The 13,487-nt window shown below is 30.7% G+C and overlaps 1 protein-coding gene across 2 annotated transcripts; it reads right to left on the reverse strand.

The window, feature by feature from the left end:
• Nucleotides 1-8,871: 8,871 nt before the first annotated feature.
• Nucleotides 8,872-10,860, reverse strand: LOC144545599 (GDSL esterase/lipase WDL1-like). Of its 2 annotated transcripts, XM_078294161.1 has the most exons (6): nucleotides 10,720-10,860; nucleotides 10,571-10,648; nucleotides 10,293-10,433; nucleotides 9,867-9,943; nucleotides 9,613-9,753; nucleotides 8,872-9,198 (listed from the first exon to the last, which is right to left on the reverse strand). In XM_078294161.1, the coding sequence occupies exons 1-6, from the start codon at nucleotides 10,828-10,830 to the stop codon at nucleotides 9,039-9,041; spliced, it is 708 nt and encodes a 235-aa protein (XP_078150287.1). In that variant the 5' UTR covers nucleotides 10,831-10,860; the 3' UTR covers nucleotides 8,872-9,038. The 2 variants fall into 2 exon arrangements, with proteins under 2 accessions (XP_078150287.1, XP_078150289.1); XM_078294163.1 differs by lacking the exon at nucleotides 9,613-9,753.
• Nucleotides 10,861-13,487: the final 2,627 nt, after the last annotated feature.

Consider the following 13,487-nt stretch of genomic DNA (forward strand, 5'->3'; position numbering starts at 1 on the left):
CAAGTTACATATATTCAGTTTGACAATACGGACAAAAAAAATGAGATTTTTCTTACCAGAAATTTGTTCAACTTTTTTAGTGCCACTTTTTTCAAATTTGTTCAACTCTTTTAGTGCGTTTGGATGAATCAAGGAATAGCTCGAAATAGCAGCTATCTCTGAATTCGAAAGAGCCGCTAACTCACCATTTCATAGAAATAGTGGAATAGTAGCTAACCCGAGCTATTCCTTTGTTGAGAATAATATTTTTTTTTTTCACCCAAACGTGTTGTATTGAGAATAGCTTGTCAGAAATAGCAGTTATTCCTGTGTCACCCAAATGTACCATATTAAAGAATTACAGTCTACAAAGTTGACAAAAAAAATATTTATCTCATAAAAGAAATCACCTGAGCTCTGCAGTTCCTTTTGAAATTCGCTAGGAAACATCATAACGATATAGTTTTTATTTTTATTTTTTTTAAAATATTTTTTGTACAATATTAATATGAGATTCCTCTTGAAGTTGGACAAAATTAAAAAAAGGTTTCCCTTCAAGGAGAACTATTTTTGTTTTATTTCTTTTGAGTTATTTTCTGCAATCTAACATTTTAATTTTCTAAATTGTAATTTCTTGTTAAATGTTTGATGAGAATTGATTGGAAAATAAAATTGTCATTTGTATTATCTCTGTTTTTAACATAACTGGAGATGTCCTTGATAAGGATACAAGTAACACATCTAGTTTGACTAGACGAACAAAGGATGAGATTTTTTGAGATAATTTGTTCAAAATGGAAATTGAGATGACAATTATATTTCATAATTTTTATTCTTAAAAAATAATAAATATTTTTAAAAGAACCAAAGTTGACAAAAAAAAAAATTTCATTATTCACTTCAATTCTTTTGAGAAATTTGTTCAGAAAACCGCATAACTAATACAGTTTTTTAACATTTAATATCGCTGCACAATTGGCTACACAATTTTTAATTTCTCCTTCCTAAAGAACTACCAGAATTATAAATAGCTAGCTATAGCTTTTTCGGACCTCAAAAGCTATAACGCTATTAACCACTTTTCTTTTATAATGATTCTAAATAGCTAGCTATGATTGCGCTATAATTTTTTCGGACCTTAAAAACTATCATGCTATAATCTCTAATAGAACCTTGAGAACTACATATCTATTGCAATTTCTTGGTATTATTTTCTGCGATCTATTACTTTTAATTTGTAGTTTTTACATTTCCATGTCAAATGTTTGGTGAAGAATTGATTGGTAAATAATTTATATTGTCGTTTGTATTATCTTTGTTTGTAGCTAAACTGGAGATGTCCATTTTGATAAGGATACCAGTGACATCCAGTCTGCCTAAATATAAACGGACAAAAAAGAATAGATCTTTTTACCAGAAAATTGTTCAACTTCTTCAGTGCCACTAGGTTATAATGGGTTGTTCAAAATTCAAATTTAGAAAGAAAAAAGAGATTCAAAATAAATGAATAACTGGCAATGCTAAATTTGTGAAGGATTTGGTGCTTCAGTCAAATACGCGACACAAACCATTTATAGATAAATCAATTATATATATTTGGTGCGAAATTTCACACTGATTGTGTCGATTTTACAAAAGAAAAATACTGGAACTTGTGCTTGTTGGCTTCGAATTTAGTTATATATTTTTTTTTTTTTGAAAGATTCTAGCAGGAATTTTTTTTTACAAAAAAATAGCTCCAAACATGTTTGTTTCACCGATCTGCTAGATCGGTGACCGGGGCCATTTTATGACCCATCTGAACAATCTAATCACACAGAAAGCTGTTTTTATATAAAAAATAAATAAATCGATGATGCTTGATATGTTAAAATATTTAAAATTAGTTCTATTGAAAAAAAATCTTTAAAAAAAAACAGCTTCATAATTTGGATTCTACAAAAAAACAGCTCCAAACATGTTTGCTTCACTGATCTGTTAGATCGGTGACCGGAGCCATTTTATGACCCATCTGAACAATCTAACCACAGAAAGCTGTTTTTTATAAAAATAAATAAATCAATCAATAATGCTTGTTCTGTTAAAATATTTAAAATTAGTTATATTAAAAAAAAAAAATCTTCCGAGCAGAGGCTGATAGATTTCATTAAACGAAGAATAGTTTACAACAACTCAAAACAAAAATATTAAAAGAGCCACAACACAATATTATATAAGACTTAGACTGTATGATACTGTTTCCCTTTGGAGTTATTGCCTCAGCAATTATCGCTTAAATTCGAATTTAATTAACTACAGTCTACAGCTATTGTGTCATAACTAAATTTACAACTCCCACAGTTATTTTTTTAAAAGTACCATAAATGGTAATTATTAGAACAAAAAAAAATCAAGTTTTGTTATCTGTAACTTTTTTGAAAGAACCAAATTGATTTTTGAATTTTCATATGCATTGTATCAGCCGCAGTGACAAATAAATTATTCAGGTTTGGTTCGACGAGGTCAAAAATTCATCATTTGGAAATAATTCGGGTATAATTCGGGAATGATGCGAAATTATCCGGACCAGAGATCTCAATCCTGCAAGAGAGCAAAAAAAAATACCAAAAAAAATGTTTTGAGAAATATTCAGGAAAAATTAGCGAATAATTCGTAAAATTTGGAAAAAATTCATAAAATTATTCGGGTTTAATTTGGTCAAAGTTTGGTCAACCGAATAATTCGGTATTCGGTTCGGCATCACCAAAAAAATGAATTATTCGTGTTTAATTCGTGAATAATTTGCGAATCTTGTGACTATGGCATCGGCTATATGTATATACAGAGAGAGGGGAATTCATCATACTCAAATTTAAATCTGATAGATATCGGACAAAATCCATTCCCGGATTTTTTTAGGCGTTTCAACTGCATCAAAATAATACTTGTAATCTAAAATTTTTTATTTGCAGAGGAGCGCTTTTTATGAGCATTAGGCCGCAATTAGTCCGATGCCCGATCTAAGCCGTCCAATCCGCTTCGAGATTCATGTTGCACGCATATCGGTAACCGCATAAAAATAATACTTGCAATCTAAAAACCTGTTTTTTTTAGAGGGGGGCTTTCCATGAACATCAGACTAAAATCTGTGTAATATCTGACATTAGCCGTCTAATTCGCATTAAGATCCGTACTGTGCAAATTTCAACACAAATCAAACGGATTTCAATCAACTTCTAAGAAAAAAAGAGGAACCAAATTAAATCATGCATATCAAATAGAGCCGACATTTTTATTTTTACCACATTAAAAAATTATTTTAATAATAATAACCAAAGTTTAATAAAAATTTTAAAAATACCCCACCCGTGGAATTTTTCCACGGAATTGTAATTCATTTTTTTTTTTTTATAAAACAGAAATTTGTTTTTATTTTTTATTTTTTGTATTGAAATATTAGAAATATTGGATATATTTCTTTGAAAATAGATGGAATACAATATAATTTGATTTATTAGAAAGACTGTAACAAATAACCCGGATCAATATTTTTCAGGCCGGATTTTTCGCGGCTGTAAGAAAAATTAATATATATTCTTTATGTGTTATTGGAAAAAAATAAAAATGCTTAGATTCTGAGTTATTGATCCCAGTTCAAAAGTCACTTCTATGTAATCTAGAAAATATTATGATCCTTCTAGGACATTTAATTTATAAAAAGTTGTCTCTATTTTGAGAATTCTTTTTGAATAATAATTATTAAATAACTTAAACTTTTTGTTTTTTTCAAAAATAGATACAACTTTTCATAAATTAAATGTCCTAGAAGGATCACAATATTTTCTAGATTACATAGAAGTGACTTTTGAACCGGGATCAATAACTCAGAATCTAAGCATTTTTATTTTTTTCCAATAACACAAAGAAATATATTAATTTTTCTTACAGCTGCGAAAAATCCGGCCTGAAAAATATTGATTCGGATTATTTGTTACAGTATTTCTAATAAATCAAATTATATTGTATTCCATCTATTTTTAAAGAAATATATCCAACATTTCTAATATTTCAATACAAAAAATAAAAAATAAAAACAAATTTCTGTTTTATAAAAAAAAATAAAAAAAAATTGAATTACAATTCCAGCCGTGGAAAAATTCCAGGTGTGGGATATTTTTAAAATTTTTATTAAACTTTGGTTATTATTATTAAAATAATTTTTTAATGGAGTAAAAATAAAAATGTCGGCAAATAGAGGAACCAATGAGGAAGAAAATTTGCTGCTTTTCCTCATTCAACCATTAAATTATTGTATGCACAAATCTCAATGAAAATCAACGATTGGATCAGAAAAAACAGGTTTTTGCTTTTAAAATAAAAAATCAGAAAAGTTCATTCCATAAACTAAGGTACATTCAGGTTAAACACAGAGATGCAAATACAATCCGGCCCATTTCACTTGGCCCAATTTAAAGTTAGCCCAATTTAAATGGCAACACAAATTAAGGAATCAGAAAAAGGCCCCCTTTTTGTTGTAAATATTTTTTCTTTTGTTAGAAAGTTCTTCTATTTGGGGTCTACTTGGCATTTAGGAGAACAAATAATATATTACCTGTTGACCTCAACAAACATTTATTTTATTTATTCTCAATTCTCTGTTTATTCTCTGTTTTTTCTTAAATAATATTCATATGAACCCTTTGATTTGCGTTGAGATGCATTTACACTTGATTAGCACGAATCCTAAAGCTTTCTGCACAAAATGTTGAAGCAAATCGAACGGTTCTAACCGAGCATCGACCGAATTTTATCCGATAGCCATCGGGTGCCCATCAATTCCCTATATATATATCAGACATGCAATAAATAATTGAATGATGTGAATACACAGTACGCTAAACATTTTTATGAATATTGATACTTATAATAAAATGCAGATAAAATAAAAAAAATAACATTCTTGTGACTTTTGAAGTACAAAATGTATATGGAATATACACTCTACATTTTAAAAGAAAAGATTTTGAAGTCACTCTATTGATAAGCCCTTAATTTATTATTAGTCAACTTCAAAAAAAATATTGACAAAATCAGAAATTGACTTAATATTTTTTTGGGATTGACTCAACAGAGTTGAAATGAAGCTAGACAGCCACTTGTAATAATTTAATTCAACGCATAACCAAAAAAAAATCTGAATAATGTCATATAATAAATTTCAATCTTGAATATTTAATATTTTCTTAATTATATAACGGGTTTAACTAACAAAATATAAGTCATAACAACATATATTTGAATACTACCACACAAAAATATTTTCCAAGGAATATGTGGATTTAAAAATAATATTAGCTGCCTTTTAATAGATAAAAGTAACAAAATCATGCCAACTACAAAATATTTCAAATAACAGTCTAGCTATGCTATTTTATTTTATTTTTACCGAAAGGTGTTTTTTTTTTAAATTTTATTTTAAAGCATTAAAGCAAATCAGTGGCACTTAGTATGTAATTGTAAAATTCATAATTTTATTTTTGTAAACATTTGGATATTGTTTATTTTTATGTATATTTTATATTTGCAGGAAACTTTTTTTAATCATTTTGTCATATTCTGGATTAGGCTTTGACCTCTGTATCCGTGCAAGATTTCTCCATTGAATCCCTGGATTTTTACTCTTGTACAAATTCCATAAAATTTTTTTTAAATATTGTATCTCCATCTAGATAAGCATTATACACTTATCCCCTTTGACATTTAATTGAAAGCATTAAAGAAAGCAGAGGCATGGTATCAAAAGTTCTTTGTTATTTAAATCTATATTTTTTTTTTTTCAAAAACAAAAAGATAATCATGAAAGTCTGAAGGTTTTAATCAAGACTTATTTATATTCTTTCTTTGACATGTTTCTTAAAAATAAGATTTATATTTTTATATTTCATAATAAATATGTTCAATCTACATCCCCTTGCAAATCTCAAGCATCTTTTCTTCCTTTCTTTTCTTGAAAACAAAAATTCATAGCTTTTCTTCCTGTACACTTAACTCTCAAACCAAATTCAACAAAAATAAAGAAAAATGGTTGTTACTCCGATATCACCCAGCTCGATTCAACAGTGTGAAATTTGCCATAACAATTATAGTACAAGGATCGGTTGCGCGCACTTATTCTGTAGCAAGTGTTTGAGTGAGTACATGCAAGCAGAACTGAAGCAAGGTGCGGTAACGCTCAAGTGCCCGAGTGACGGCTGTGAAGAGTTGCTCGACCCGAATATTTGCAAGACGATCGTTTGGTCCATTGTGTACAATAAGTGGTGCATGGCACCGGAAAGCAGAAACTTCGAGCGTGAGATCTCGACGAATACAGGTCATGTTGCCAAATCTAATATTAGCTATCATCAAATAAGCTAAGCAAATATACTGACAAATTATGGTTTCATAGAATTTGTAGATTTTGGTACTTTAGTAATAATATCTATGGAAAAATGATGTTAATACATAATCTCAAAATTGATCACAGACAAAAGCAACCCTTGTAAAATTTGTCAGAAGAACAATGGTAGAAAGATCAGTTGTTCACACACATTCTGCAGAGAATGTTTAAGTCAATATGTGCAAACAGAGCTCCAGAACGGTGTTGCAGTCTCGCTGAAATGCCCGCAAGACAGCTGCAGCGAGTTGCTCGAGCCTGAAAAGTGCAAATCCAATCTTCGGTTGAGTGTGCACTCTCACTGGCGCATAGCAGTAAAGCGATATAGAAACGGTTTACAGACGACAAATCAAGGTTCTTATATGATATGATTTTAATTTTTTTTACTTTTTCTGTCTAATACATTCAATTATATATTGTTGAATCTGTGATATTAGAATTAAGTAATTGAAAAGAAAACTATCTCAAGAACACAACATCATATGTTTTAACTATTATGAAGATCAAACAACTGTATTATTTTTAAAATAATATATGGTTATAACTTTTCCTTTGTTTTTTTTTTAATATTGATTTGGTGAATTTTGAACCCAATTACTGTATATTGTCTGTGGAAGGCTAAATGTTACTGGACTAATTTTTCTGTGACTAATTGATCCCTTGAATGAACATACAATTTTCCAATAAAGAGAGCAAAAATTTCAATAGATTAATAGACTTAACTTATTACTTATACATAGTTTGAAATACTAACCCCAAGAAAATATAATCAACTTATCTAACTCCCAAATTTTTTCTTCTTTTTATAAACTCAAACAGAGTATCAACAAGTTGCCAAAATTGTACCTACAAGCGATGTGTTCTATTGCAAAATTTGCATGAAATATTTGCCTAATTCCAATAGCTTCACCATTAATCCTTGTACCCATACATTTTGCATAGAATGTGTGACACAACACCTCCTGATAAAGATAACAGAAGGTCTTGCACAAATTCATTGCCCCGACCCGACATGCAAAGAAGGGGTTTTCGAGCCCGACATATGTCGAAAAATCCTCGAACCCGAAATATTTGATCAATGGGGCATTTTAATGAGTGAATCAATAATTGGATCAAACAAGGTTAAGTGCCCGTTTAACGACTGCGCCACATTGATCATGGACGAAGCGAATCACCATGGCAACAAGTCCATGATGAAACAGCCATGCGTCTTGTTTGGGTATATAACTTGCCGGTGTGCCATCAAGAAAAAAGGAGATTCCCGAATCGACAATGTCAAAGTGCCGGCAATGCAACCGCCCGTTTTGTGTGCATTGCGGGGTGCCTTGGCATGATGGCTTGTCATGCGATGAATACTCGGCTAGCAAGGAGAGAGAACACTTCTTAGAATTACAGAGATTGGCATGCTATAGAGCATGTATTCCTCAAAGTGTGAATTAATTAAGATTCAAGTACTTGTTTTTTTTTTCTTCATTTTTTTCAGGTTGTTTTTGTTTGTTGTAGTTAAATAAAACATAGCAACATTGTTCTATAAAATGTAGCGTCCAATATTGAACAAAAAATAAAGAACAACAAATTTCTGATTCCTTGAGAAGAAGAAGCATTAATTTGTTTGTATATATGTTAATCTAAATAGTCTTCACCAAAGTAAGGTATCGCCTTCTCAATTTTCTTAATTTCTTCACCAGTTTTATTGTTCTAGAATAAAAGTATGAACATAACTCTTATTTTAGTTGTCGAGATTAAAAATTTAAATCAAAGAGTAAAAACTTCTTATAACTTGAAGAATTCAAGTCAAAGCTTATTCAATACTGTTGGAGATGCTAGTTTTGGGTGCATTTAACAAACCCAATGCAACTTTTACCAATTAAACCCTATTCTTCTGAATAAAAACAATGTTACCAGATACGAAAAAAAATAAATAAACAGCAACTGCTCTTTGAGCCTTGTATACATTATAAATAGAATTCAGAGATGTATTGTAAAATCATGAACAATTAATCAATGGAATCTTTCTTTCAATTTCATCACAATTTTTAACAAATTAATACTTGGTATTCCAAAAGTGGGTAGAAAGTAGGATTAAGAAGGAATGGCTTGATTTGATAAAAATATAATAGATAAAAAGAAGTCACCAAAGTGACACTGACAAAAATTTAAAATTTCTCAATATAAGAAAGAGAGGTGCGGATAAAACTCTTTCTTTTCCATGCCTACGATGTAAAAGCAAGATTTTGATTGATTTGATTCCAAGTGCATGAACAGGTGCTTTATATGAAAAAAAGAAGTAAAGGAAAGCAACTGAGACCTGCTTTCGAATATGTTTGAATTAGAGTTATTGTATTCTCTACTCTTTGCAAATTGAACTACTGGAGTTAATGTTGCACTTTTAGCAAAATTCCCCTTTTGCAATTTTCTTATCAGAAAACCTCATACATTATAGTCTTTTCAAACTTGTAAAAACAAAAAAAGTTGACAACTAGGCTGAAATCTGATTTATTATTTCAATATTTTCAAGCACCAATAATCTATCCACAAACCCCAATAAGATAATAATTTACCCCTTCCTTGAAGCAACTGTAAAAAAAATTCCTTCATTTTTTTTGGAGGGGGGCGGGGTAGTGATGCAAATAGACAACTAATTGACTTATTGCGTGAGAGGTTGGATAGGATACATGACATCTTCAAACTCGGTTTGGAGATTATCCAGATACAGAGAAGGATCCCATTTCGCTTCACATATCGCCTTCAATATCTCTGCTGCCAGTATATCACTTGCCACTGCTGAGAAGTGTATTCCATCGTCTCTGCATCAGTTAATTTTTAAATATTATTAACACACACAAAAAAAAAACAATATTGTCATTTTCAAAGTCCAAATAGTTAATCTGAACTGTTCATCGTGATCTCCATATGAAAATGTACTTGCTGACTAAATTTTATGTTTTGAGAAAAAAAATTTCCTATTTTTTAGATAGGTAAAAGATCACTACTTTTGAATGGTCTACAATTTTTTAGATTAGGTGAGTTTCTACCTATCTAAAATTAAAGTAAAAAAAATTCTAAAAAATGTAAAATTTGATCTCCAAGTACATTTTTAAATAAAAATCCAAGTTCACAGATCGATTGTTTGGAATTTGAAAATGAAAATATCGATCTATAGTACGGACTATTATGTGCTATGCATAGTACCATAGCCTCACTCATGTATGTTAACTTACACAAAGCATGTATCCGCCCAGTCTCGGCGCTTTTGGATTGCACTAAACATGTCGATAACTTTGAAGCTTGGGTCTGTACGACTCAATTCATTGCACATTTCTATACAACTGTTAGAGTATTCTCTACATGCTTCATGTGTCCTAATTCAAATGGAAAAAAAAAATCAATTAAATAGCTTCCACACATATGTGATGACATAAGAAATAAACTGAAAGTGTGCAAGTATATAATAGGTTATAGTTTGACAAATTACCTTGTTGATTCAACGAGCATTTTCTCACTGACCGGAGGGCAGCTAAGGAAAATTACACGTGTCGTCTCAGATAAACCCTGCATTAGTACAATTCACATAAAAACATACAAATTGAGATAAAAGAAAACATAGTGTTTGTTTTGTAGAGTTGATTATGTGTTAGAAAAAGAAATGCACTCAACAAGAATTAGTTTAATCCCAAATAAAGGTTTGTCAATTTCAAATTAAGCTGGAATTTATACAAATTCTACATAAGGCAATTCCTAATTTTGGACATTTAGTCAAGTAATTCTCAATTTGGGGGCTAAAATTCTACAAACCACCAACCATAATTGAAATAATAATCTCTACCTCTTATAACTACACAACAAAATTTGCTTCAAAAGAAAATGAAAATTGAGAATAGGTAAATCAAGTGAGAAATACCCTGATGTAAAGCCCGATCCGTCGCATGTTCTCCTTGTATTCTGACAGAGGCACATGTGGACTCAGGCCGTAGGGATGCCGTTTACACGAATCATTCCCACCAAAATAAACTATCACCAGAGAAGGCTGTACCAGTGAATCCTGATTTCAGTACAAAATCACATAGCATAAGATCTTAGATTGAAGCATTTGATTTCAAACAATGAACTGGATGTTCTTCCCTTATTCCACCAAAGCAAAAACAGTGCAAAAGAAGGGAAAATAAGGGAAAATTTTACCTTGGGAAAGACAGTGGTAAGAACCTGAAGCGCTTGCCTTGAATTCCATCCCGCATAGCCTCGCACCACCACATCAGCCTTCATTCAATCAAAATCAGACAAAACCAGAGAAGAGAAAAACAAAGGAAACAGAGAAGAAAGAAGAAGACCTGGCGAGAATAGAGATCGGCGAGAGTAGCACCCCAGCCGCCATTGCGGAAGCTGTACTGTACGATTGACGAACCAAAGAGCACTATCACTGGCCTCTTGGGTCCCACCATTCCTTTCGCTAATCTCTCTCTAATCAGTACCCAGTAGGTACTTAATTTAATTGTCAACGCCTCAACGGGGATTGGATTCGGAGATGGGCGGTGAGGATTTTGTCAGAAGGGATTTGGATAGAGCTTTATCGAAAGCAGTCTGATGACCGTTTGATCTGTGTCAAACTTCGTGTGAACGGTTTAGATTCATGAGACTTTTAAATTTATTAAGTTCTAAACTGCTCGCACGAATCTTGATGCATAATGGATGGTTTAGATCAGCTTGGATAAAATTTGACCGAAATCTTTGGAGAAAATCTAGTAGGGAGATTGAGTCATTGACTGATTGTCGCAACTAACAAGCAAAAAATATGCGTGTTTACCCTTTAAAAGTTCCATAAATATTTTATGTGATGGTTGTTTTTTTTATTCCTTATCCCTTATTCCCTTCTCCTTCTTCTCGTCCTCAATTTTCTGATTCCGTTGTTTTTTTTCTCTTTTAAGAAAAGGTAGGAGGCAGAAATAGAAGGTGACGCTGATGGGTGGGGTCCGAGAAGGTTAGGTATATTGACACAATACACATTTATATTAACACAACATCTTTAATAAAATTTAATGTATGGACAATTTTAATTTTTTTTTAAATATTTTACTGATTACCATATTTTTTCATAATATAATTAATACAGTGATCATTTATCAAATTATTTGATTTTCATATTTGTTAGATATTGTTTTCTTTTTTTTTAAAAATTTATTTTAATATTGAGGTAATCTTTTTCTGCTTCATGTTTTCTCATAAAAATATATATATATAACTACAAACTTTACAAGAAAACTATCTATTCAAATGAACTTTTAAGCACTGAGTCGTCCATTAATTTCCACTCAAACCATATTAATTCAAGGTATGTATTTATTTATTTTTGTAATTTTTTTATATTATGATAAACTTGCTTTAATTTTGATATTTTTTTATCTACAAAAAAGAAGATGGCTACTAGATTGTATTACATATTTCACTTTAAATTTGCTTTAATTTTTAAACTTGACAATTTTTTTCTTAATTTTGATGTTTATTATCTATAGTCTATTTTGATTAAAATTGTTTATTGATATGTTTTGTAATTAATTTATATTTGCACAAAGAATGGATAAACATTAAGTGACAAAACAAATTTTGTTTTTAATAGTAGTTCATTAAAAAATTGTGAAGTTATAAAAAAATTGATATATACAATATGATAGATTTTAATAATATAATACAACCATTCACTGTTGTAGTTTTCTTAAAAAATCTTAAAGATTCAATTAATGAAAATTAATATAGAATATTTATTATGTTAATCTAAATTCTAAGGAAATAAATCATATAATAATATATGACAGAGATATAGATTTTGAACAAAATAACTTATTTTATAAAATATAACTTTTAAGGAAAAAAAGTAATGTGGTAATAGAAAGAGAATTAATTTTTAATTAATGGAAATAATTAATGAAGAGTAAAAATGTCTATTCGTAATATATTTTGATTATGTCGTGTTAATAAAACTTTTTGTTGTTTTAATATCATCATCCATCCGAGAAAAGTATGCGATGGTTGTTAATTTATTTTTAACTGGGAGAGCCGGAGAGGGCCCAGAGGGGGGCGTCCGAGGTAGATTCAACTTCTCTTCAGTACCGTAGAGACTTTTCCGTGTGTTTTTCATTGTACCAAGTTTGTACCAGAGATGGTCCAAACAATGTAGAGATGGTACAGACATTGCATAGCTTCTTGAAATGTAAGAAGAAAATTTATGAAAAAGATTTCTCACAACAAAAATGCATTACTGGTATGACAATCCATATAGGATTGTTATCTGCATTTCTCGACAATATTACCAATTTATTTCATTATAATACCAGTATAGAGCTGTCAGAACTTCTGTCAGCACATGAAAAATACCATTTTATTCCAAAAAAAATGACAATATTCCAGAACTTCTGTTTGCCGTGTCAAACTGTCAATATTCACTTCGCATATGCCAATTGGATTTAGTAAAGCTCAATCCTAATTTACATAATAGTTTTTTGTGCTTACAAAGGCAAGTGGGAGCAGTACATAGCTGAACTGGTACGAGATGTGGGTCAGGTACAGTAACCCTGCTTAATTTGATATTTAAGAAATGTCACAAGTACGTAAAGCAAAGTACCAAACTGAATCACAGTAGGGGGGGTTTAGAATTTGTGGGGACGGAACACAAGTTTTAATTCAACAAGTAATTAAAAAAAAAAAAAAAGTACAGATGTGAGAAATGATTCTTTTTTTGCAATAAAGAGAAATAAGATAGATGCAGATACAGCTTGTAAAGCTGGGCACCTGTATTTTTGACATGATCTATTATTTTTCACATAATCACATGTTATAGGCCTGAAAAGGCCCAAAGCCCATTATCAAGGAAAAGGGAAAACAGGTAATTTGACTACCTGGAATTTGGTTACGGCCTTCTATTTGCACACAAGAAATTTATCTTCCCAGAAAGCTTGATATTATCCGCTCGTTTCTTCGTCTCCAACAGCTGCACAGCACAGCCGCCTTTCAATTTACAACCTCAGTTCAGTGACAATGTCTATGAATCTGTTTGTGGGGAGAATTCATATTCATATTCATTGCCTCAATCAGATTCGAACCACAG

This window comes from Carex rostrata, chromosome 28, assembly GCF_964058835.1.
Source record: "Carex rostrata chromosome 28, lpCarRost1.2, whole genome shotgun sequence".
In the NCBI taxonomy this organism is placed as follows: Eukaryota; Viridiplantae; Streptophyta; class Magnoliopsida; order Poales; family Cyperaceae; genus Carex; species Carex rostrata.

What these genes read in the sequence shown, in the direction of transcription:
- LOC144545599 (XM_078294161.1), bottom strand. Translation starts at nt 10,830, where the DNA reads ATGGTGGGACCCAAGAGGCCAGTGATAGTGCTCTTTGGTTCGTCAATC. An exon ending in TTACCACTGTCTTTCCCAAG is followed by an intron (nt 10,434 to 10,570) that starts GTAAAATTTTCC and finishes TACTGAAATCAG; the next exon opens with GATTCACTGGTACAGCCTTC. An exon ending in GGATCGGGCTTTACATCAGG is followed by an intron (nt 9,944 to 10,292) that starts GTATTTCTCACT and finishes GTACTAATGCAG; the next exon opens with GGTTTATCTGAGACGACACG.